At 49.2% G+C, this 20,966-nt stretch overlaps 1 protein-coding gene across 1 annotated transcript in view; it reads left to right on the forward strand.

Annotated features, from left to right (window-relative positions):
* The window catches only part of UBAP2 (ubiquitin associated protein 2), a 36,129-nt gene extending 16,029 nt beyond the window's left edge, over positions 1 to 20,100 (forward strand). The window contains exons 7-20 of the mRNA XM_019624463.1: positions 508 to 721; positions 4,611 to 4,650; positions 7,179 to 7,362; positions 8,228 to 8,297; positions 13,249 to 13,420; positions 14,227 to 14,318; positions 14,580 to 14,627; positions 17,373 to 17,451; positions 17,668 to 17,873; positions 18,293 to 18,392; positions 18,477 to 18,584; positions 18,735 to 18,799; positions 18,883 to 19,077; positions 19,161 to 20,100. Coding sequence (XP_019480008.1) covers positions 508 to 721; positions 4,611 to 4,650; positions 7,179 to 7,362; positions 8,228 to 8,297; positions 13,249 to 13,420; positions 14,227 to 14,318; positions 14,580 to 14,627; positions 17,373 to 17,451; positions 17,668 to 17,873; positions 18,293 to 18,392; positions 18,477 to 18,584; positions 18,735 to 18,799; positions 18,883 to 19,077; positions 19,161 to 19,256 — 1,669 coding nt within the window. The 3' untranslated portion in view covers positions 19,257 to 20,100. The remainder of the gene's footprint in view (positions 1 to 507; positions 722 to 4,610; positions 4,651 to 7,178; positions 7,363 to 8,227; positions 8,298 to 13,248; positions 13,421 to 14,226; positions 14,319 to 14,579; positions 14,628 to 17,372; positions 17,452 to 17,667; positions 17,874 to 18,292; positions 18,393 to 18,476; positions 18,585 to 18,734; positions 18,800 to 18,882; positions 19,078 to 19,160) is intronic.
* The last annotated feature ends 866 nt before the right edge of the window (positions 20,101 to 20,966 follow it).

Consider the following 20,966-nt stretch of genomic DNA (forward strand, 5'->3'; position numbering starts at 1 on the left):
TCTTATATTTAACCATTTGAGGAAGCATCAAACTTTTTCCATGGTGGCTGCAGCCTTTTACATTCCTACGAGTAATCTCTGAGGGATGCAATTTCTTCACATCTTCCCAACACTTACTTTCCTCCAGTGGAATATTTTATAGAGAAGCCCAGATTTTAGATTTTATTTTATTAGTTAATTTTCCACTTTCCAGAGTCCAAATTCTGATATTTGCTTGGGCTCCCTTTGTAAAGATGGTCTTAGATCTGGATTCCTTAAAGATTCTTCAAGCTGTCCCTCTGCCTGTCAATTAAATAGGTGCGTCTAGCTTTTTCGGGGGGTTGTTTTCAATCTTAAGTGCATTGTTAATGCATTTAAAGAATGCAGTAGTATAAATTTATAGTTATAGATGTGTTTACTTAATTTAGAATATGACAAAATGATGAAATAGTTCTACTTCATGAAGCCAGGTAAAGGGACGCAAATTTGTGTCTCATACAAACTTACGTCTAATTTTATTCTTTGTAGTGATTCTTTGAATACCTCTCTGCCAAGGACCAGTGCAGTACAGAACTCCACCTATACAACTTCAGTCGTTACCTCCTCCAGTCTGACCAGTTCATCCCTGAGCTCCACTAGTCCAGTAACAACACCTTCCTCCTATGACCAGAGTTCTGTGCATAACAGGATTGCATACCAAAGCTCTGTAAGTCCATCAGAGTCAGCTCCGGGAACTGTCATGGTGAGTGGTCTTTCAGCTTTCTTCTCGTCCTGTTTGGAGCTAAGCGTGTAGTTGGGGAAATGAAGATTTTTGGGTGGGATTTTTCTTTTATTAAAAAAAAAATATTTTTTTTTTAAAGATTTTATTGGGGAATTAGGGGAGGGGAACAGCACTGGGGAATCGGGGTAAGGGGAACAGACAAGTTGCTGTCCTTTTTGTTCTTCAGTCTAGTTGTGGAGGACGTTGATTCACTGGCCCAAGTTGGCACCATCATTGCGCTCTTCCCAGGCGAGGCAGATCAGTCGCCGGCTTCTGGACGGCCGCTCACTGCGGCTGCTGGCCGCTCACGCTGGCTGCTGGCTACACACGGTAGCCCATGGCAACCCACTGCCACAGGGGCTGCAGCCTACGCCGTCGCCGGCGACTCACGGCAGCCCAGCTCCAGGTTGAGCTGTTGTTCAGCATCTTAGCTGTAGAGGGCAGTGTCACTGGCCCTCATATGTGGGATCTGAACCGGGGCCCTCTGGCGTCCCAAGCCAGCTCTTAACCAACACGCCACTCGGCCGGCCCGGTATTTTTCTTTTAGAAGTTGGGTCTGGTTTTGTTGAATTTGCTAATAGTGAGCATCTCGTTTGAGACATGCATTTTAAGCACCATACATAGAAGTGTGTGAATGGCCCCAGAAGTTTGGTATGAGGACATACCCCAAATTGTTCATAGTGGTTTAGATGGGATAGGAGGGGACTATAATCTTTTTTGTAAGATTTCAGTTTCCTGTAAGTTAAAGACATTTAATCATTACTGGTGAGAGCTACTTTAAAAAGTGGATGGGAACATAAAAATATTAAAAACATGAATTGGCCTAGCAGAAATTTAGGTACATTTTCTAAATTTCCTTCTAAACAGGAGATATTTGTACATCTCTACTTTAGAGTGGTTTTTTTAGTCTCCTTCCCTTTTGTTGTTTTATATTTTAAGTTAGATGTTTTCCTCAAATGTCTGGTGATACATGACATTAAAAGAGGGCTCTGTCTTGGGGTGGGGGTGGGGGTGTAGGTTTTTGAATGTGCTTTGATGTGGGACAACATGGGTGGGCCATTTCTTTGTGGGTGGGAAACGCCTTTGTCAGCCCCCTTGGGCCCTGTGGTTGAGCTTGCTTAGATTCTGCAGGGACTGTGCTTCCAGTCTCTTCCCTGTAGGGCCTATGCCTGTCTGACAGTGTCCTAAGAGCCTAGTGGGAAACGAAGGCTGCCCTTGGAATGCTCGTTTTGTCTACATTGACTTGATTCATCTCCTTTTTACAGTGCTTTGGCCATGTGTTACCTTCTTGATAAAGCTTAGAGCCTTGGGAAAAGGTGGGAGGGAAAGAGGGGATCTGGTTCTGTGTAGTCTGTGCAGGAGTGGGCTGTGCATATCCTCCTACACACAGCTCTCACTCCACTCCCACTTTCAGGGTTATCTGGTATAGAGAAATACTGAGTTGCTTTGTTTTCTGGTTTTCCCTACTATTGGCTTAGGGTTTGGTTTTACAGGGTCAGCTAAGTCAGTTACCATTTTTTCATCTGTATTTGTCTTTCTGGGTTTACATATTTTTTTTAAAAACATGTATTCTTTTTTTTTTTTTTAGCTGAGCCATCTTGCCTGTTGGCAGCTCAGTGGCAACTCAGCTCGGGCCGGGCATCGAACCGCTGTTGCTCAGAGCTCAAACTCTTGCACAAGCTCTTAACCAACTGAGCCACTTGGCCGACCCCCAAAAAAACATGTATTCTTGATCTATCATCTTTAACAAGGAGCTTATTCCTACGCTTTCCAATACGGTAACCACTAGCCACCTGTAGTAGTTTATTTAAAATAAATAATTATAAGTTTAGTTTCTCCGACACACTAACCATATTTGAATGCATATCCAGATACAGTTAGTGGCTGTAATATAGGACCATACACATACAGAATATTTCCATTTTTGCAGAATATTTCCTTGGACAGTGCTGGTCTGTGCATTTTCTAAAACATCAGTCAAACTACTTGCTATCCAAGCTTAAATCTTTGTCATCTCCATGGCATCTCAATTCCAGCTCTAACTTTACCTCTTGTTTTGCTTGCACATATATGTCACTGTTTACCTCATTCCTTGCTTGGCTAGCTGAACCAAAACCCTTGTAGATTTCTGATCTTCCCTGACCATTTGATACTTTACTTTTGTTACCACCATTTCTTTTGCCTTGAATTTCCTCCACCACAAATAATGTGGCCCCTTTGTTGTGTCAGTTTGTCTATTGTTTATGTTTTTAAAATGATTTTGAAGGTGAAATGAAATATTCCTCAGGTCTGATGGCTGCTGTTTCCTGTTTTGAGTAGACTTCTTTGTATGTCAGGGTTTGTGTTGTTCAGGATGCATATGCTCAGTGTCATGTGTCTATATGTTCAGTGAGTAGTGACCCTCATTTAGAGGGAGGCAAAGGAGTACAACTTTGAATGCTTCTCACCCATCTTTATGTATTGGTGAGGTGTGCTGTTTCCCTTTCCTTGCCTTTAACCTTTTAACTTTTTATCCCCCCCCCTACCCCCCAGCAATTTTGTTTTATTGTTTACATTTCTTGTAAATAATCTCGGGCCGGCCGAGTGGCACGTTGGTTAAGAGCTGGCTTGGGACGCCAGAGGGCCCCGGTTCGGATCCCACATATGAGGACCAGTGACACTGCCCTCCACAGCTAAGATGCTGAACAACAGCTCAACCTGGAGCTGGGCTGCCGTGAGTTGTCGGTGACGGCGTAGGCTGCAGCCTCTGCTGCAGTGGGTTGCCATGGGCTACTATGTGTAGCCAGCATGAACGGCCAGCAGCCACAGTGAACGGCTGTCCAGAAGCCGGCAACTGATCTGACTCACCCGGGAAGAGCACAATGATGGTGCCAACTTGGGCCAGTGAAGCAACGTCCTCCACAACTAGACTGAAGAACAAAAAGGACAGCAACTTGTCTGTTCCCCTTCCCCCAATTCCCCAGCGCTGTTCCCATCCCCCAATTCCCCAATAAAAACCTTTAAAAAAAAATCTCAATTTAAGAATAAAATGTGTTGTAAATTACATTTCATGCAGAAATTGTAATAGATTTGGGTTAATGTAGAGGTAATGGCTGTAAGGTTTGTCTTTTCCTTTAGTCATTTTGACATTTGTAAGAAGGAAATGTCTGTTAGCAGCTTCTTTCTTCCATCTAGGGACAGTGTCTGAGCCTTGTAGGCTTCATTATCAGGCCCTCTCTGTCCTGTCTCCCCTGCTCAGTCTGGAAGCAAAAGTTTTCCTTGTGAGTCGGTTCCCATGAAATACCTTATGGTTAACTCAAACCAGTTGATTTCATGTTCTGCTCTTTTTGGGACTACCACACTGTCCCAAACCAGTGTTTCCCACCCACTTCAGAAAAGACAAGTTTAATAGTAACATCCCTTTTTATCTGAGAACCATTTTGCTATTAATATAAAATGTATTCCCTATAGGAAAGATATCTTTGTTATAATTTGGAAAGTTTTTCTTTCCTGCATGAGTGGTCTCTCAGGAGACAGAACATACATGAGACAAGAAAGTTTTCTGGTGCTCCCAATGTAATGAGAGTTCCTAAGTTCTTTGTACTGCTTAATAATTTTTAAGACTGTTCTCTTGCTTCCTGTGATTTGGGTCTTATGTTGTGACCTTGTTACTTTCCTAAATACCCAGTCTGATTCTCAAAAATGTCAGCTCCTTGAATTTATTAAGAATTTGTCATATTGCCTTTCCTTTTATGAAAACACAAAATGAAACAGGCCACTGTTCCTTGATTAATTTGTATTTCATATGTTTTTGGATAAATCCAAATAGAAAGTCATGTAGTTATCATTTGATTTTTGTGGGTTTACTTACTTTCTTTTCTCTTTTTTATAGAATGGACATGGTGGTGTTCGGAGTCAGCAGACAATAGACAGTAAGTGTATAAGCTAATTTTGTTATGATTGGTAAAAAAACAACAAAAAAACTAAATGTGATAGGGCAAACAAATTGATAGCTAATTCTGCAAAAATAGCCCTTTTAGGTTTTTTCTGATAGCTACTTCTGATCTATTGTTGGCACCCTTTCTTTGGCAAGGTTTAGAAGTTCCACTAGAGATTCTCATGTGACCAGGTTGTAGCTGGTGTTGTTATTAGAAATACCATAGCCCTGAAAGGAGGTGATACAGTCTCACATTCTGCCCTAGCCAGTCTACACCCAGAGTATTGTTTCAAAAGATGCTTTGCTCAGAGTGCATGTTCTAAGATGGTCAGAGGGCTCTCACTCCAATACTGTGAAGGACTTTTAAAGCTAAAATTGGTGTGCTAGTTCAGGAAAGACATGCTTATTGCCTATAGGTTCTGATGGACTGACTATTGCTAGGAAGAGGGATAAAATGCTGCTCCCTGTAAACTCTTGGGAGAAAATGAGGGGATTCCCCCTACTGCAATTCTGGTACAGCTCAGTGATCACTGGAGAGAGTGTAGGTGACTACCTGTTGTTTCTTTCCTTCGCTCTCGGCTACCTCATCTGTGATTGTTTATGATGATTTTTGTTGATCATTCAATGAGGCAAATGGGTATTGGGTATGGAAACCAGAAAAACTTTCTTTTTATTTACCATTATTTTTGGAGTGCGGACGTGGAACTTGACCAGACCAGGACTGGGCCTCGGGTGGAATTGAGAGGACACATGCGATTCACCCAGAGTTGGTTTTGGTATTGCTGGGCTACCAGGGCTGTTGGAGATACGCTGGTAGCTCTGAGAATGTGGGATGTCAGAGGAGGTCCTCACTCCACAAGCTGTGGTGGTCAGTTTCTCTTGTCCTGACATGGGGGTTGAGAACACATAGAGGCATACTAGATGATTTGGAGATTTTAAAGGAGAGAATGAGATACGAGATGTCTGGAAAACATAATGTACGTTTTAGATAGGCTTTTTTTTTTTTAAGATTTTTATTGGGGAATTGGGGGAAGGGGAACAGACAAGTTGCTATCCTTTTGTTCTTCAGTCTAGTTGTGGAGGACGTTGCTTCACTGGCCCAAGTTGGCACCATCATTGTGCTCTTCCCGGGCGAGGCACATCAGTCACCGGCTTCTGGACGGCCGCTCACACTGGCTGCTGGCTACACATGGTAGCCCATGGCAACCCACTGCCACAGGGGTTGCAGCCTACGCCGTCGCCGGCGACTCAACGGCAGCCCAGCTCCAGGTTGAGCTGTTGTTCAGCATCTTAGCTGTGGAGGGCAGTGTCACTGGCCCTCATATGTGGGATCCGAACCAGGGCCCTCTGGTGTCCCAAGCCAGCTCTTAACCATCGCGCCACTCGGCCAGCCCATTTAGATAGGCTTTTATCTCTTATGCTCTCTTCTTCCCCCATTATCTTTTTTCACCCACATACACTTGTTCTTTGAGAAGCTTTTCATGGATCTGTTAACACTGTGATCTAAGACCTAGGGAGGTGACTTTTGGGGTCTGAGTTTTGAGTCCGGGACATCTGTGGTGTCTTCATTTGATTCTGTAAGAATAGGTGTCACGTTTGGAATGGCCTGTCAGTAAAAAGCAAACCTCAGGCGTGTAAAGGCTGCTGTAAGGATTGGCCGGGCTGTGTGTTGACTGTGTTGCTGCCTGTGCTTATTTTCGAATTGTCCTTTCTCTTAGAAATGAATGTGTTTTCCCCTGGGCTCCCAGGGAGCGCTGCAGGAGGGTAAAATCGCCTCTGCTTCCTAAGTGGAAAAGACAATGATGCTTTATTTCCAAGCACATATCTGAGTTGTATGTGTGGATGGTACTGAAACTGAGTCTTTTCTGCAGTTAGCATTGATTGCACTCATGGTCTTCTAAGAAGCCCAGCGTGCTCAGGTTGTTCTGTTCAAGCACATGTGGAGGAAATAAATGCTCACTGTGCCTTTGAAAGGAGGTATTGGATGTGTATTCTTGCTGCAGATTTGAGACATATGTTACTTCACAGTGTATGTACCCTGGGCTTTCAGCCCCCACCTGCTTTAACCTGGCTGTGAGCTCTCACAAGATCAGCCTGATTTGATAGAAGCAAAGACCTCGCTAGCCCCGGGTGGTCTTGCCCACCCGATTTTCACTGGTCCTTGTTGTACCTTTTGAGGAAATTTGCCTCACGTTATAATTATATAAATCAATCTTAGAGCCTCTTGCACTTTTCGGGTGCGGCTTAGGGTCCGGTTCCTTTAGTTGGGAGAAGTATGTCTACATCATAGGACAGTTTATGATGATAAAGATGTCATTTCCTACTCTTTGCTTGAATCCTGTGCATCTGACCATCGTGTGTCCTTTTGATCGTATCTAACAGAGAAGAGACTGGTGACATGCTTGGGCATTTTCCATGGGGAATGTAACTTTATATATGTCTAAACCGAGCCTGACATGTCCCAAAACATATATTTCAGACGTTCATGGTTGTTTCTGGAGCTAACAGATCTGTTTCTTTCAGCTACTTCCTCCGTTCCAGCTCCAGAGACAGCAGACCCTCCCTGCGCGCCCCCGCCTGTGGGCCCCCTGCCCAGTACCACCTCCTGCGCTGTGCTTCTACCCTCCGCATCCCAGCACACTGCCACTTTGCCTGCCTTGTCCCAGCCTGGTGACCTGTCCAGCAGCTCTCTCTCTCAGCTTAGCAGGTATGGGGAAAATGTGGGTCCAGAATGAATGGTGCACTGGGGCACATAGTCCTGGAGCCCTTATAGAAGGCTCTTCCCATGAACAAACCCCGCTTGCTGTCCCGAGCGTGATGTCCTGGCCTTTTGCAGTAGTGCTCTAGAGTAGGTTTTGGCTGCATGGGGACACAAAAGCACTGGAGATGAAATCTGGCATGCTTGTAATGCCTCTGCTGTTACAGAGCACTGGGCTTCCTGGGAATGGGCTGGATCCAAGGGGTTGCTGCTAACTCTTCCTTGACCTTCAGAAGGGTGCCCCTAGCTGAGCCTTTCCTCCCAGCTTTGGCCTCTCATGAAGAGTGAGAATGATGTTGGGTTTCTGAGCAGGTCTCTGATTTGCACTTGTCATGGCTTCAAAGATCAAGTCATTAGACTAGGGTGTAGGAGAATGGGATTTGTTTTGTTCTCACTCTGTGTCTTTTGAGTAGTTTACCTCTTTTCCCCTTTAGCCAGGAGCAAAAGCACCTGATCTGAATTCTGGATTTGATGGGAATTCTGGCTGTGACTCTGGCAGGTGGGGTTGAACATAGGAATTTTCTTCCTTCACACACAGATATAATGGGGACTCCAAGGCTGGCAGTGTTTTTAGTGCAATCCTGTTCTTTTTCCAGTCTAAAGAGCAAATGGTCATAGCCGACTGAAGTTGGCTCTGGAGGTTTCCCTAGCTAGTGACCCCTTAGGTCATTCTAACCACCAGAACACCTGGAGTGGGTTCCAAGGTGATGGGTGGCAAACTTACATCATCTAGCCCATGTAGACACGTAGGCCCCACTCCTGTGGAGTGTCTTGGTGAGGTGGACACACGTGGTACTCTTGTTTTGTCTTCTAGTTCACTCTCCAGCCATCAGAGCAGCCTCTCCTCTGCGCATGCGGCCCTGTCCTCCAGCACGTCACACACAGTAAGTGTTCCCTGGGCTCCCTTATCCTTCCTGCTCAGTGAGCTCAGGGCTCAGTCTCCTGCTGGGTGGCCTTCCGCTCGTGGGTTTTAAATATCTGAGATAATCTCGAATTCCTTCTCTGTACTGCCTCCATTGAAGTACATGGTTTGAGCTTTTGATTTTCTAGGTACCATGGAAGACATCTTACTTCCTCATTAAGTTCATGCCTCTGTGAAAGAATTGTTTCTCCAGACCTGAGATGTGATGGGCAGGGCTGTCAGGTGGTGAATTTGTTCCCAAGAATTCGCGGAGCTCCCTGCCCGTTATGGGAGAACTTTCTGTCTAGCAGAGGTGATTTATTTTTGGGATATGTTATGTTGAGGTATTTGCAAACTTTTTAGAGGGAAGTGGGCTCATGGCTAACTTCATCTTGGGCTCCACTAAAAGACAACTTTAATCAAGAGCTTTTTTCCTGGATAATCCTCTTTCTTTGTGAAGGCCACTGTAGATAAAATTCTTGAAGGGAAAAGGGAGAGCTTATGTGAGAATATTCATCTGTTGCCATGTACACATGTGTATCTCTCTCTCTAGGACTCACAGCCCTGGTTCTTAACTCCAGTCAATGTGACTGCATTCTAGTTCATATGTGGTCATGGGGACTGTCCTGGTCGTGGCATTAGGTATTCTGGTCACTCTTACTTCGGGCCATCTCAGGCCATCTTCCCCAGCTCAGGCAGAGACTGGGGAGGCTGACACTGAAGAAAGAAGTCGAGAGTGTGGAGAGGCAAGAATGGAAGCAACAAGTGGGTGCCAGCTGCAAGTGCAGATGCGAGAGAGTAAGCCTAGGTGTTCAAGTGTGGCTGCTGACCGAGTGAAGTTGGAAACATGGTCTTAGTGGTAGGTGTCAGTGTAGATTGTAGTGGGCTGAGGAATGAGTGATTCTGAAATGGTCAGGAGGCAGGGTAGTGGGAGGGTGCTTAACTAACAGCTAGAGAGAGACTTGAGCATAAGGATCAGTGGAGAGAAAGGTGCTTGAAAAGAACAGAATGTCCCTCCCAGAGACAGGAGGCTTCTGGCACGGCTGAAGTGGGTGGGTCCCCAAGCAGAGAGGGTGGTTTGGGGGTACAGATGAATGGGAGAGCCAGGAAATTGGGGAAATTTGTTTCCTCTGAAGAAGAGATTAAGTCGTTTGCTGCAGAATTGGGTGAAGGAAAAGGGTTCAGTTTTCACTTCTTCCATCATGATCTGGCTAACATTGTGGCTTTCAGACTCTGCTTTTCCAAGTGAAATGTGATGCATAATTCTTTGTTGTAACACACACACAGCACCATCTTCGTAGCAGAGCACAGTGGATTCCTCTGCCCACCTACCTCTGCCGCATTTGGCCCGTGGGAGCTGTGAGCGGCCGGTCGTGAGCACTGTACAGCCTACCTCCTGTTCCCCGGGCACTGCTGTGTTGGCAGCCAGTGCTCTCGTTTGCATGGGCTCGCTGCACTCTGTCTTAGCAAGAAACTCCAAACCACACAGTGCAAACGGCTGTAGCCAGAATTACCTTGTTCAGGGACTCCTGCACTTTGTCAGTGTGACAGAACTGCCACATGGCTAACATAGTTATAAGATTCATTAATAAAAGATAGAAAAGCTTTTCAGCATGTATCTTTTTATGTTTCTCATCTGCTTAGTTCTATCCCCCTTCATCCTATTTGCTTGATCCTCTAGAGCAGTGGTTCTCAACCTTCCTAATGCCACAACCCCTTAATACAGGTTCCTCATGTTGTGGTGACCCCCAACCATAAAATTATTTTCGTTGCTACTCTATAACTGTAATTTTGCTACTGTTATGAATTGTAACGTAAGTATCTTTTTGTTTTCCTATGGTCTTAGGTGACCTCTGTGAAAGGGTCGTTTGACCCCCAAAGGGGTTGCAACCCACAGGTTGAGAACTGCTGCTCTAGAGATTTTTTTAACCAATAAAATAGAAAGTGTATACATAGTCATTTCCCCTTTGCTCTTTCTTTTTTACTTACAATATAAATGGGAGTATTCCATATGTAGTGTCCTTCAAGGTTTTCCCCCACTTAACAGTGTATCTTTGAAATGTTTCTATGTTGCAATGCAGTTCTCTGCTCTTTTTCCACAGCTTTCCTACATTAGTTATTTAATCAGCACTTTACTATTAGAACTTCAAGGCTGTTTTCAGTTTTGACACTACAGTGATAACCTCCTACATGTGTCGTGTCATTATGCAGTAATATCTAAGGGTAAATCCTAAACGTGGGATTGCTAGGCAGTGGTCCTTGCCTACAAATTGCCACATTGCCCTGCACAGTGATTAACCTATTTACGTCCCACTGGCCATGAATGAAATGTCCTATTTCCCCATTGCCTCATGAAATGGTGTTATCGAACATTTGCATTTTTCTAGTGTGTTAACAGAAAAATGATCTGTCAGTATAATTTTTGTTTTAAGATTTTTATTGGGGAATTGGGGGGATGGGAACAGTGCTGGGGAATTGGGGGGAAGGGGAACAGACAAGTTGCTGTCGTTTTGTTCTTCAGTCTAGTTGTGGAGGATGTTGCTTCACTGGCCCAAGTTGGCACCATCATTGCGCTCTTCCCGGGCGAGGCAGATCAGTCGCTGGCTTCTGGACAGCCGCTCACTGCGGGTGCTGGCCGCTCACGCTGGCTGCTGGCTCCACACGGTAGCCCATGGCAACCCACTGCCACAGGGACTGCAGCCCACGCCGTCGCCGGCGACTCACAGCAGCCCAGCTCCAGGTTGAGCTGTTGTTCAGCATCTTAGCTGTGGAGGGCAGTGTCACTGGCCCTCATATGTGGGATCCGAACCGGGGCCCTCTGGCATCCCAAGCGAGTTCTTAACCATCGCGCCACTCGGCTGGGTCCCCACCATCTTTTTTATATATCGGAAACCGTCATATTATATTTCCCTTTTTGGTGAGCTATTTATATTGCTTGTTCATTTTTCTGTTAGGTCCTTGATGTCTATCTATTTCTAGGTAGTCTATATTCAGGAGACTAGTAGGTAGCCCTTGATGATGGAAGGTGCAGATATTTTCCCTAAGCTTGTCATTTTAGAAATATTTTTTATTTTTATTTATTTTTAATTTTATCATTTAAAAAAAAAAGATTTTTATTGGGGAATCAGGGGAGGGGAACAGACAAGTTGCTGTCCTTTTGTTCTTCCGTCTAGTTGTGGAGGACGTCGCTTCTCTGGCCCATGTTGGTATTATCATTGTATTCTTCCCGGGTGAGACAGTCACTCACCGGCCATTGGACAGCAGCTGATGGCAGCTCACGAAAGCTCATGCCAGCTGCTGGCCAGCCCCACTGCAGCCTACGCCATTGCCAGCGACTTACGGCAGCCCAGCTCCAGGTCGAGCTGTTGTTCAGCATCTTAGCTGTAGAGGGCGCAGCGTCACTGGCCCTCATATGTGGGATCCAAACCAGGGCCCTACTGCTCAGAGCTGTTGTGCCAAGCCAACTCAACCAACGCGCACTCGGCTGGCCCATTTTTTATTTTTATATAGTCAGTTGTATCAGTCTCCCTTTCATGGTCTATCATAGTTAGATTTCTCTTACTTTAAGGTTATGAAGGAAATCTCAGTGTTTCTTCCTGACCTTCGTGTGCTGTGGAAGGTTTAGTGCAGCTGTGCTTTTCTGGGCTCATTGGATGGACTGAGTGAGCCATTTAAATGGGGTGGAGGCCAGTTACTCCAGCAGCTTGCTGCCCTCACGGATCTGGGAGCTGAGGGTCAGCCGGGGTAGGAGAGGCTTGCTAGATGACCCTTAAGTGCCTTTCAGCAAACCAGGAGTGAGTTCTTGAGCAAGCGGCTCTTGGTGGTCAGCCTGGACTCGTGCAGAGGAACGTAGAGCCATCTGGCTGGGCTGGGCCGGAACAGCCTTGACCCTGCTCGTGGGCTCCTTCACCCTGGTTCTGTCCCTCTGGGCTGAAGGAGCAGGAGTCCGGGGGAGCCCCAGGAGACCATGATTTTAGCTGTCTTCACCTTGCTGAACCAGTTCTGGATGTTAGGGTCCTAAGGCGTGTGCTCAGGTGGGCAGGGCAGCCTGTGGGGCTGAGACCTGCACAGAGCCGTCTGTGTGATAGGAGGCAGGGTACATGGTGGCCCCCTTTCTCCTGAGGCTCCCTTTTCTTTGGCTTCTCTTCCAGGAGTTTCTAGGCTTATTTGTTCTGCACACGTTTTGGTTTGGAGGCAGGCCTCGGTCTTCTAGAGCCTTTCCCTGCCTCTTCAGGCCTTGCTTTGCTCAACCAGGTACAGCTCTTCTACCCACCTCTCAGCCCTTACTACTGTCTGGAGCTGGGCGGCTAAGCAGGATTCCTGCAACTCAGGCTCTTCAGAGCTTTCTGCTGGATTTCACCCTTCCTTCCTAGGTGTATCTTGTCAAGTAGGCATAGGGACAGGTGATGCCCTTTAGGTAGGCCCTCGTTGCCTGAAAAGTGTTGTTACGTTCTGGAGCAGAGGCCTCTCTTGGCCACTCGTGACTTCCCCATCAGAGTAGCTAAGAAGCCCAGTGGAAGGACACCCCTAGAAGGCTCTGACTTGGACTGAGCTGCCTGTGGCCTCGTGTCAGTTGCCCTGAGATTACTTGCTTTTCTGCGAGGTGGGTTCTTACCTCATATTCAGATGGTCTGTGTTCACTTAAGATTTATTTGGAGTTTCTGTGCCTTGTTTCAGATACCAAAGCATGAGCAATAGTAAGAATTTTTAGGAGGGTTTTGGTCATAAAGTTCAATTTTAAATAGTCTTGATACTTAGCTGATGTGTCCCCATGGCCTAACCTTCCTGCAGTGTGAGCAGCCGCAGTGAGCGCTGAGCACAGAGCCCCCTCGGTCAGAGCTTTGAGGCTGCTGGCCCAAATGCCAGGCCAGATTCTCTTACACGCGTGTGCCTTGCCCCCAGATCCACATGTCCTGGCTTTTTTATTTTGCCAGCATGCCAGTGCGGAGAGCACCCCTTCCCTCCAGTCCTCATCCACCTTCTCAACGGCGACAACCTCCGCCTCGAGTGCCATGTCCTCAGGGCTCAGCTTGCCGAGCAGCAGCGTGAACACCGTGAACAGCGCCCCCAGCAGCAGTACCAGGGCCACGCCCTTGGTGACCTCAGGTGGGTATCCAGAAGCCTTTCCCACCCACCCCGAGCCCCTCAAAGGTGCAGCTTGGCTTCCCAGGGAAGTTGCCCAGAGGCGGGCAGTGCATCTTGGGCCGCCACACACATGAGCTCAGTCTCTGCAGCCCTGCCATTGCTTGCTTGCCCGCTTTGCTCCACTGACCTCTTGAGGCCTGGTCCTTTCAGCACTGATGTGGGGCTGCATGAAATTGGGTCTTTTGGGTGGGATCCCCTGGGCAGGATTCCTGGCAGCCTTTTTGCTTCTAGCTTCACAGTCTTTTCTGTCCTCATTCATCCCTGTAGCTGCAATTACATGGTGACATGGAGGGGCCAGGGAGCAGCTATCATTGTCTCCTTCTGGTCATTTTGTGTGATTGATTGCCTGTCAGTCAGACCTGGGCAGTTCGTGGGCAAAGCAAACTGGTTTGGTAGAATCTGCTAAAACCCCCCTATGACATGTCCTGTCCCTCTCCTGGCTCTGCTTGGCCTTCTTTCTGTTCTGAGGAGGCAGGTTATTCCTGTGTCCAGGTTTGCGCACTGTAGTGTGACCTTCAGGAGTGGGTGAGGGACAGTGTTTCTGTTCAGGCATAGAATCCTCTGACATTGAAACAGCCTGTAATGTGGGGCGCGTGCTTTCTGGCTCCCCACTTCTCAGCATGGCCCTCTGTATCCCTCAGCTGCTGTCCTTCCCTCTTGGCTGCAGCCCCTCCTGTGACAATGAGCTCAACACCCCCACCCCCTCTAATAGCTGAGGACTCTCACTCTTTTGTGGTGACCACTTCACTTTGATTTTGTTTTTACAGGCAAAGCACCCCCCAACCTGCCCCAGGGGGTGCCCCCCCTGCTGCACAACCAGTACCTCATGGGTCCCGGAGGACTGCTTCCTGCTTACCCGGTGAGTGCCCGTCTCCCCTGGCCTCAGGGGCTAGCACTTGGCAGGACCGGGTGAGGTGGGCTGTGGGTTGCTGCTGCCCAGACCCCTGGTATTGCTCTTCTATCCGGACTCCATCAAGGCAGGGTTGTCTTCTCACAGCAGCTCATCCAGGTCCCCTCCTGAGTGTGTCTTATTCTCCAGCCTTGTTTAGGCCCCCACACGTGCCTGGGCTTCCCAGGGGATGGTGTGTGGTCCCTAACACCCATTTTGGTCCTCACACAGATCTATGGCTATGACGAGCTCCAGATGCTGCAGTCACGGCTGCCAGTGGTGAGTGGGACGTGGCAGTGGGGTGGGTGGTGATTCAGGCTCTTTCACATGTCCTTCCTCCCTTGCCACCCTGCCTGGCCCTCAGGACACTCGGCCTAAGTACGTCCCTCCGCACCATCACTAAGGAAGTTGCTTCTATTTGGTGCTTGTGCCTGGTGCTCATCCCTGGGGAACTTAAAGACCACTAGAGCCTGGGGCCCGAGTAGGCAGTGCCCCTACTAAATGTGGGTCGCTCTTCCTTCACCTCCTACCTTTTTCAGAAAAAGAACCATATGACACGAGACGTGGGGTTGCTTGCCTGCCCCTGGAGTTTTTATAGTCTTTGAAGTGCCATTTAGTATCTTTGACTTCTAACGGTGGCCATTGGTAACACTTGTGTTGACACCATTGCTCTTCTGCCCCCAACTGAGGGAGCGGCTAGAGCTGAACTCTTTCAGGGCCCTTGTGGGTCTCGCCGGCCATCACAGTTTGTAAGAATGCTGGCTCCACATTCTCCCTGGTTGCTGCAGCCTCACACTGAGGCCAGGGCTGCCTCTTTATTATGATCCTTGCTTTTTTTTTAAAGATTTTATTGGGGAATTGTGAAAGGGAAACAGCCAAGTTGTCCTTCAGTCTTAGTTGTGGAGGGAGCAGCTAGCTCAGCTCCAAGTCCAGTCGCCATCCGGCCGCCCGTTGGCAGCTCCCAATCGCTCAGCTCAAGGTGCTGTGTTCAATCTTAGTTGCGGGTGGGCATAGCCTTCTTGTTAGGTGCACGTGCTCTCACTAGCTCAGCCGTCCTGCCTCAGCTCGGGCGCAGCTCACTGGCCCATGTAGGAATCGAACTGGCAACCCTGTTGCTCAGAGCTTGCGCTCTTAACCAACTGAGCTGCTCAGCCGGCTCCTGTGGTCCTTGCTTTGAAATTGAGGCACTAGGCTTTCCCTGCCCGCGTGAACAGGACGGCAGTGGAGAAGGGCTGTGGGAGGGCTCCCTGCTCTGAGTCTGCAGGCCACTGGGTGTCTGGGTGTTTCCTAGACTCCTGGTATTTTTCACAGCCCAAGGCATCTGTGTATCATATTGCTGGGAAGTAAAAAGTTGTTTTGTCCCCTCCACTGGATGTGGTCTTTCCTATTCTCCAGGGAAAAGGTGTTCTCCCCATTGAGGTGTCCATCCTCAGACTCCTCACCATTGGTGTTGCCCCCCTGCCCCCCACCACAGAGAACTCAGGGAGCTGCAGGTATCACCTCACTTCCTAGGCCGTGGCTGAAGCTCTCGTCTCTCAGGAGAACTGTTTTCCATCTGCGAAGTATTTCCAGAGGCAGAGGCTGGTAGCTGGGCAGTTCTTCCTCCATGTGCAAGCCAGTGGCCCATTACACTGCTGCCCACAGGGCGGCTGGACTGTCCAGCTGTTGCCCACATCCCCCGAGGACCCCCAAAGGATGTTGAAGACATGGCAGGTTTCTAGGGTGGTCAAGAGAACTTAGGGTCTGTGGGGAAACGGGAAGTGGCCCTCGTCCCCCTGATGCTCATGAAACCTCACAGCCATCTGGCCCCGGAGCCCCAGAGCATCACAGATGGAATGCAAGAGGTGGTCCTGAGTGAGTCTGCATGTGGGTCCTGGTAAGACCCCCCAGGAGTGGCTCATTGGGACCCCAGCTCTGGGAGTCATCTGCCTCATATTCCGTTTATCGTTTTGTGCCTTAGAAGAAATTGCTTCTGGGTCCACCATCTGAAATACAGTGCTTTCATTTTCCCTTTGGTTATTTCCTAGCAACTTTGGCACTTTCGTGCCTAGTTCCCACCTTTGGATTTTCTTTTCTTCTGTGACAGGCTGTTGTCCTGTATGCCCCCCTGGACTTTCTCTAGGCCTGTCCCTAGTTGTGTTCCTACTAGCTCTGTGTTTTTCTAGCCCTGCCGCCTCCTGGGGTTCTGGGCTGAGGATGCTGAGGGTTTCCTGGAGGTTACCTGGAGATGAGGCTGAAGGAGAGTGTGTATGTGCCATTCCCAGCCAGGATGGCTCCTTTCTGGTTGTGACCAAGTAACTGTTGCCCACGAGGAAAGCAGGGGGGCTCTCCCTTGGCTCAGAGGCCAGGGTGCAGGATGTTTGGGACTGCAAAGCCCTGGATGTAAGGGTCAGAGCAGGCCTCCCCTTTCCCATAGAACTCCACTGTGTTTTGCCCTCTTGGTGTCCACACTTCCCCTGGTTCCTGTGTGGTATCAGTGTTGCATGGCAGAGTGGGTGGTGAGAGGCAAGTTCAGCACCTCACCTGGGGTCCTGCTTATACTTGTGCCTGCCTGGCATTGCTGCCCTGACCCATTAAACCCTTTAGGCACCTCCTCTCCTGTTGACTCTTTCAGGTTTCTACAGTCCAGTCAACATTCCTAGCTGCTTTTTAGAATCTCTCCCACAGAAAAAGCCTGTAGAGTTGGTTGAGCCTGTGGCATTCACCAGCATCCATCTTCAGTGCGAAGTGGATGTGTGAGGTTGGGCCCCCCAATGGCTCTGCTCCTGGGAGATTGAGGAATTGGCCAGTGTGTCTGCATGCTGTGTGCTGTGGGGCGGCCACATTGCACAACTCCAATGGGCACCATTTACTTTACGTTTTCTATGAATGCTGCCCTCTGGAGCTGTGCATGTGATGTCCCTGCAGTCTAGCATTTCCCGGGAGTGTGGCGTCACTTGGAGCGCCTGTGCTGCCTGCTGGGCCTGCTCTCCTGGGAGTGGGGGGAGGCTGCTCTGCTTATTGAGCCTCCCGGGTCTCTCGTAGGATTACTACGGAATTCCCTTTGCTACGCCCACAGCCCTTGCCAGCCGAGATGGGAGCCTCGCTAACAACCCATATTCAGGTTAGTCTGCTCAGGGCACAGGGAGGGGGGTGGGACAGCGGATTGGCCTAGAGCTAATGCCCGGCACCTGAAAACAGGCAGAGGGCTGCAAGAGGCCAGCTAACTTTCTGTGGTTGAGCTGGCAGCCAGACCTACTCCTGTTCGCAGGACCCAGCCTGGCTCTTTTCTTGGTTGGATAAGGGGCAGTGATTAGAGTCAATGCTCCTCTTCTCGTAGGTGATGTCACAAAGTTTGGCCGAGGTGACTCTGCATCCCCTGCGCCCCCCACCACACTGGCTCAGGCACAGCAGAGCCAGTCCCAGGCCCACCATACAGCCCAGCAGCCCTTTCTGAATCCTGCACTGCCACCTGGCTACAGCTACACTGGCCTCCCCTACTACACAGGCGTGCCCAGTGCCTTCCAGTACGGGCCCACCATGTTTGTGAGTGTTTGTGGGGGTTATTCCAGCTCTGGGGAGCAGAAGCAGGGAGGGAGGGACATGAGTCCACTTAAGAGTCTCAGTTGGGGTTGGCCGAGTGGCACGTTGGTTAAGAGTTGGCTTGGGACGCCAGCTCTGAGCAGCAGGGCCCCGGTTCAGATCCCACATATGAGGGCCCCAATTCCCCAACAAAATCTTTAAAAAAAAAAAAAAAGAGTCTCAGTTGGCTTTCAGGAATGTTTTAAGCTGGGGGCAAGGCTACTTGCCTGTTTTTAGATCCCACGTGTTATACTAATGGACACAGGTCCCTTGTGATTGTACCACCTGCTGCCTGAAGCTGAGCAGGGTTGGGGAGTGGGTTGTCACCTGACCCGCCCTGCCTGTGCTGTTCCTCCACTGATGCCTCTTTCTTGCCCCACCAGGTCCCTCCGGCCTCAGCCAAGCAGCATGGTGTGAATCTCAGCACCCCCCCCACCCCTTTCCAGCAGGCCAGTGGGTATGGCCAGCACAGTTACAGCACAGGTGAGGGGTGCTCCCAGCACGGAGAGACATGGGTAGGACAGGCTTGCCTAGCTCACACATGCCTCTTGTACCCTGCCATGCTAGGTTATGATGACCTGACCCAGGGGACAGCAGCGGGAGACTACAGCAAGGGTGGCTATGGTGGATCATCGCAGGCACAAAACAAGTCTGCAGGTTCTGGGCCTGGCAAAGGTAGCGTCTCCCCCTCCTTTCCAGGACCGAGGCCCAGAGTAGTTGTCTCCTCCCTGACACCTTCTCAGGCAAGGCTACCCCAGAGTGCCCTGGATGTGGGGGAGGCTCAAGCTGGCCAGCTGTTGTGGGAATAACTGCTTTTCCTTCTAGGCGCGTCTGTGTCTTCAAGCACCACTGGCCTACCTGATATGACTGGTTCTGTCTATAAGACTCAGGTGAGGGAGGAACAAGGGGGTGTGTAGGTTGGTGGGAGGTGCACCCCAAGCTGGCCCTCACTGTTTTTTTCTTGGTCCTGTAGACTTTTGACAAGCAGGGATTTCATGCAGGGACTCCTCCCCCGTTCAGCCTGCCCTCGGCCTTGGGCTCCACCGGGCCCTTGGCCCCTGGAGCAGCCCCTGGTTATGCGCCGCCACCGTTCTTGCACATCCTGCCCGCCCACCAGCAGCCGCCTCACTCACAGCTGTTACACCACCACCTTCCACAGGATGCCCAGGTGAGCCCAGGGATGGAGGCATCGCCCTGCCCTGGGTTGGGGCTTCTGCTCCAGCCTGACAGCCTTCTTCTCCTCCTCCTCAGAGTGGCTCGGGTCAGCGTAGCCAGCCCAGCTCCCTGCAGCCCAAGTCGCAAGCCTCCAAACCTGCCTACGGCAACTCTCCATACTGGACAAGCTGAACCCTGAAGAGGGGTGGGATGGGTTGGGGCTTACCCTGGGCAGAACACGTGGAGCCCCATTCTGGGAGCCCGGTGCCCTTTCCTAGAATTCCTGAGACGTGTAACTGTGTCAGCGGAGCCTCTGTGGGGAGCCTGCCTCCCAGTCTCGCCATTGTATGTAATGTATTTATGTATGTATTTGTAAATGTGACAGAAGTCTTTGGGGAGGGTAGGGGGGGTGCTGCAGCTGCTACTCTTAGGTCTGTTCTCCCCACTCAAGCCCCTTCTCGCTGTAGCAAAATAAGCCCCTTCCCCCTTCTGCCTTCAGGCCTTCCACCCCTCAGCCAGCAGGCTGCTAGGGGCAGTGTCTGGAAGGGCTACTTTAAAGCAGTTGGGTAATGGGGCCAGGTACCAATGAAGAATCACAACTTATCTTGTGCCTGTGTAAACCATTATTTTTCTTCCCTGTGTAATTACTTTATCCTTCTGTTTTTGCGAAACTGGTCCTTATGTCATTTGTCATGTTCTTTTCCTGCCAAATCTTAATCTGGGGATAGCAGAGATATCCCCTGTGCTCAACAAGTGTCACCTGTTTGTCTTCATAGAGCAGGGGCATCTGCTTCTGGTCTGGTCTGGTCCCCACAGACTTATCTTCCTCTGGCTGACAAATTTAATAATATTCTAATTTTGTGCTCAGAGATGTCTGGCTAGTCAGCTCCCTTTTAAAAAAATCAAAGATATGCTCAGTGAGAGCACGTCTCCATGCACAGGCTCCTCTATTCCAGTTGTCCTGAACCAGGTGGGCGACTGCTTCAGGGGTTTTCTCTCTTGCCCAAACTCCACCTAATAAACTTCTGAGAGCATGCACGGTCTCTGTGTGGTCTGACTAAGGCGTAGCTCAGGGCAGAGGCCGTCTTCATTCCGGTTCCAGGGACTCTTGGACTTCACAGGGCTGAAGTAGAGCTCATGTGGTCCGTTTTTCTGACAACAGGTGAGAGCTTAAATCGGTATTCTTCTTTGCTGGGTTCTTCTCTTGCCTTGGCCCCACACAGCATCCATGGAATGAAAAGTTAAGTGATACAGCTGGAAAGACAGCAAACCCTCCTGACGGGGCACAATATTCTTGCAGCTCCGAAATAGACTTACAGGATAGGCAGTCTCTTACGGGGCCTGGTCAGCAGGAATACCAGGGCAGGGTAATTTCTTTTCCAAAGGAGCAAAGGTAAGAACTGAGAACACAGTTCTAGTCTTGGGAGAGTTTGAACAGCTAAGGCTTTCCTCTTCATCAACCAAACACAATTAATGGGCAGTCAAGGGCTGTGGTGGAACAGATGACTACTAAGTCAGCGTGGTATCACGTAGGTAAGTGGGTCCTGGGCTAAATATCTGCTCCAGAAAGGTCCATGCACCCGCTCACCTGCGACCAGGATTCTGACTTCCCTGTCAGCCAGTCCAGCGCCTCCTGCTTCTAGGCCACCAGTCAGGGAGATGCCGGAGACATAACTATTCCTGTGTGTGGCAGGAGGCAGGTGTCCCCACTTGTCTGTGGTACAACTAGGCTCCAACCTGGCAGGCACGCAGCTCAGGCCTAGGTGTTACCTCATTTCAATCCTAAGTAACCCCTTCAGACGAGGCTAAATAAGCAAACAAAATGAGTGTTGCTTTAAGTATTGGTCAAGTAGGTATGCCAGAGCCAGCCCAGAGTCGTACTTTTTTTTTTGCTTTCACTTC

The sequence above is a fragment of the Hipposideros armiger genome, unplaced genomic scaffold (assembly GCF_001890085.2).
Source record: "Hipposideros armiger isolate ML-2016 unplaced genomic scaffold, ASM189008v1 scaffold_591, whole genome shotgun sequence".
NCBI lineage: Eukaryota > Metazoa > Chordata > Mammalia > Chiroptera > Hipposideridae > Hipposideros > Hipposideros armiger.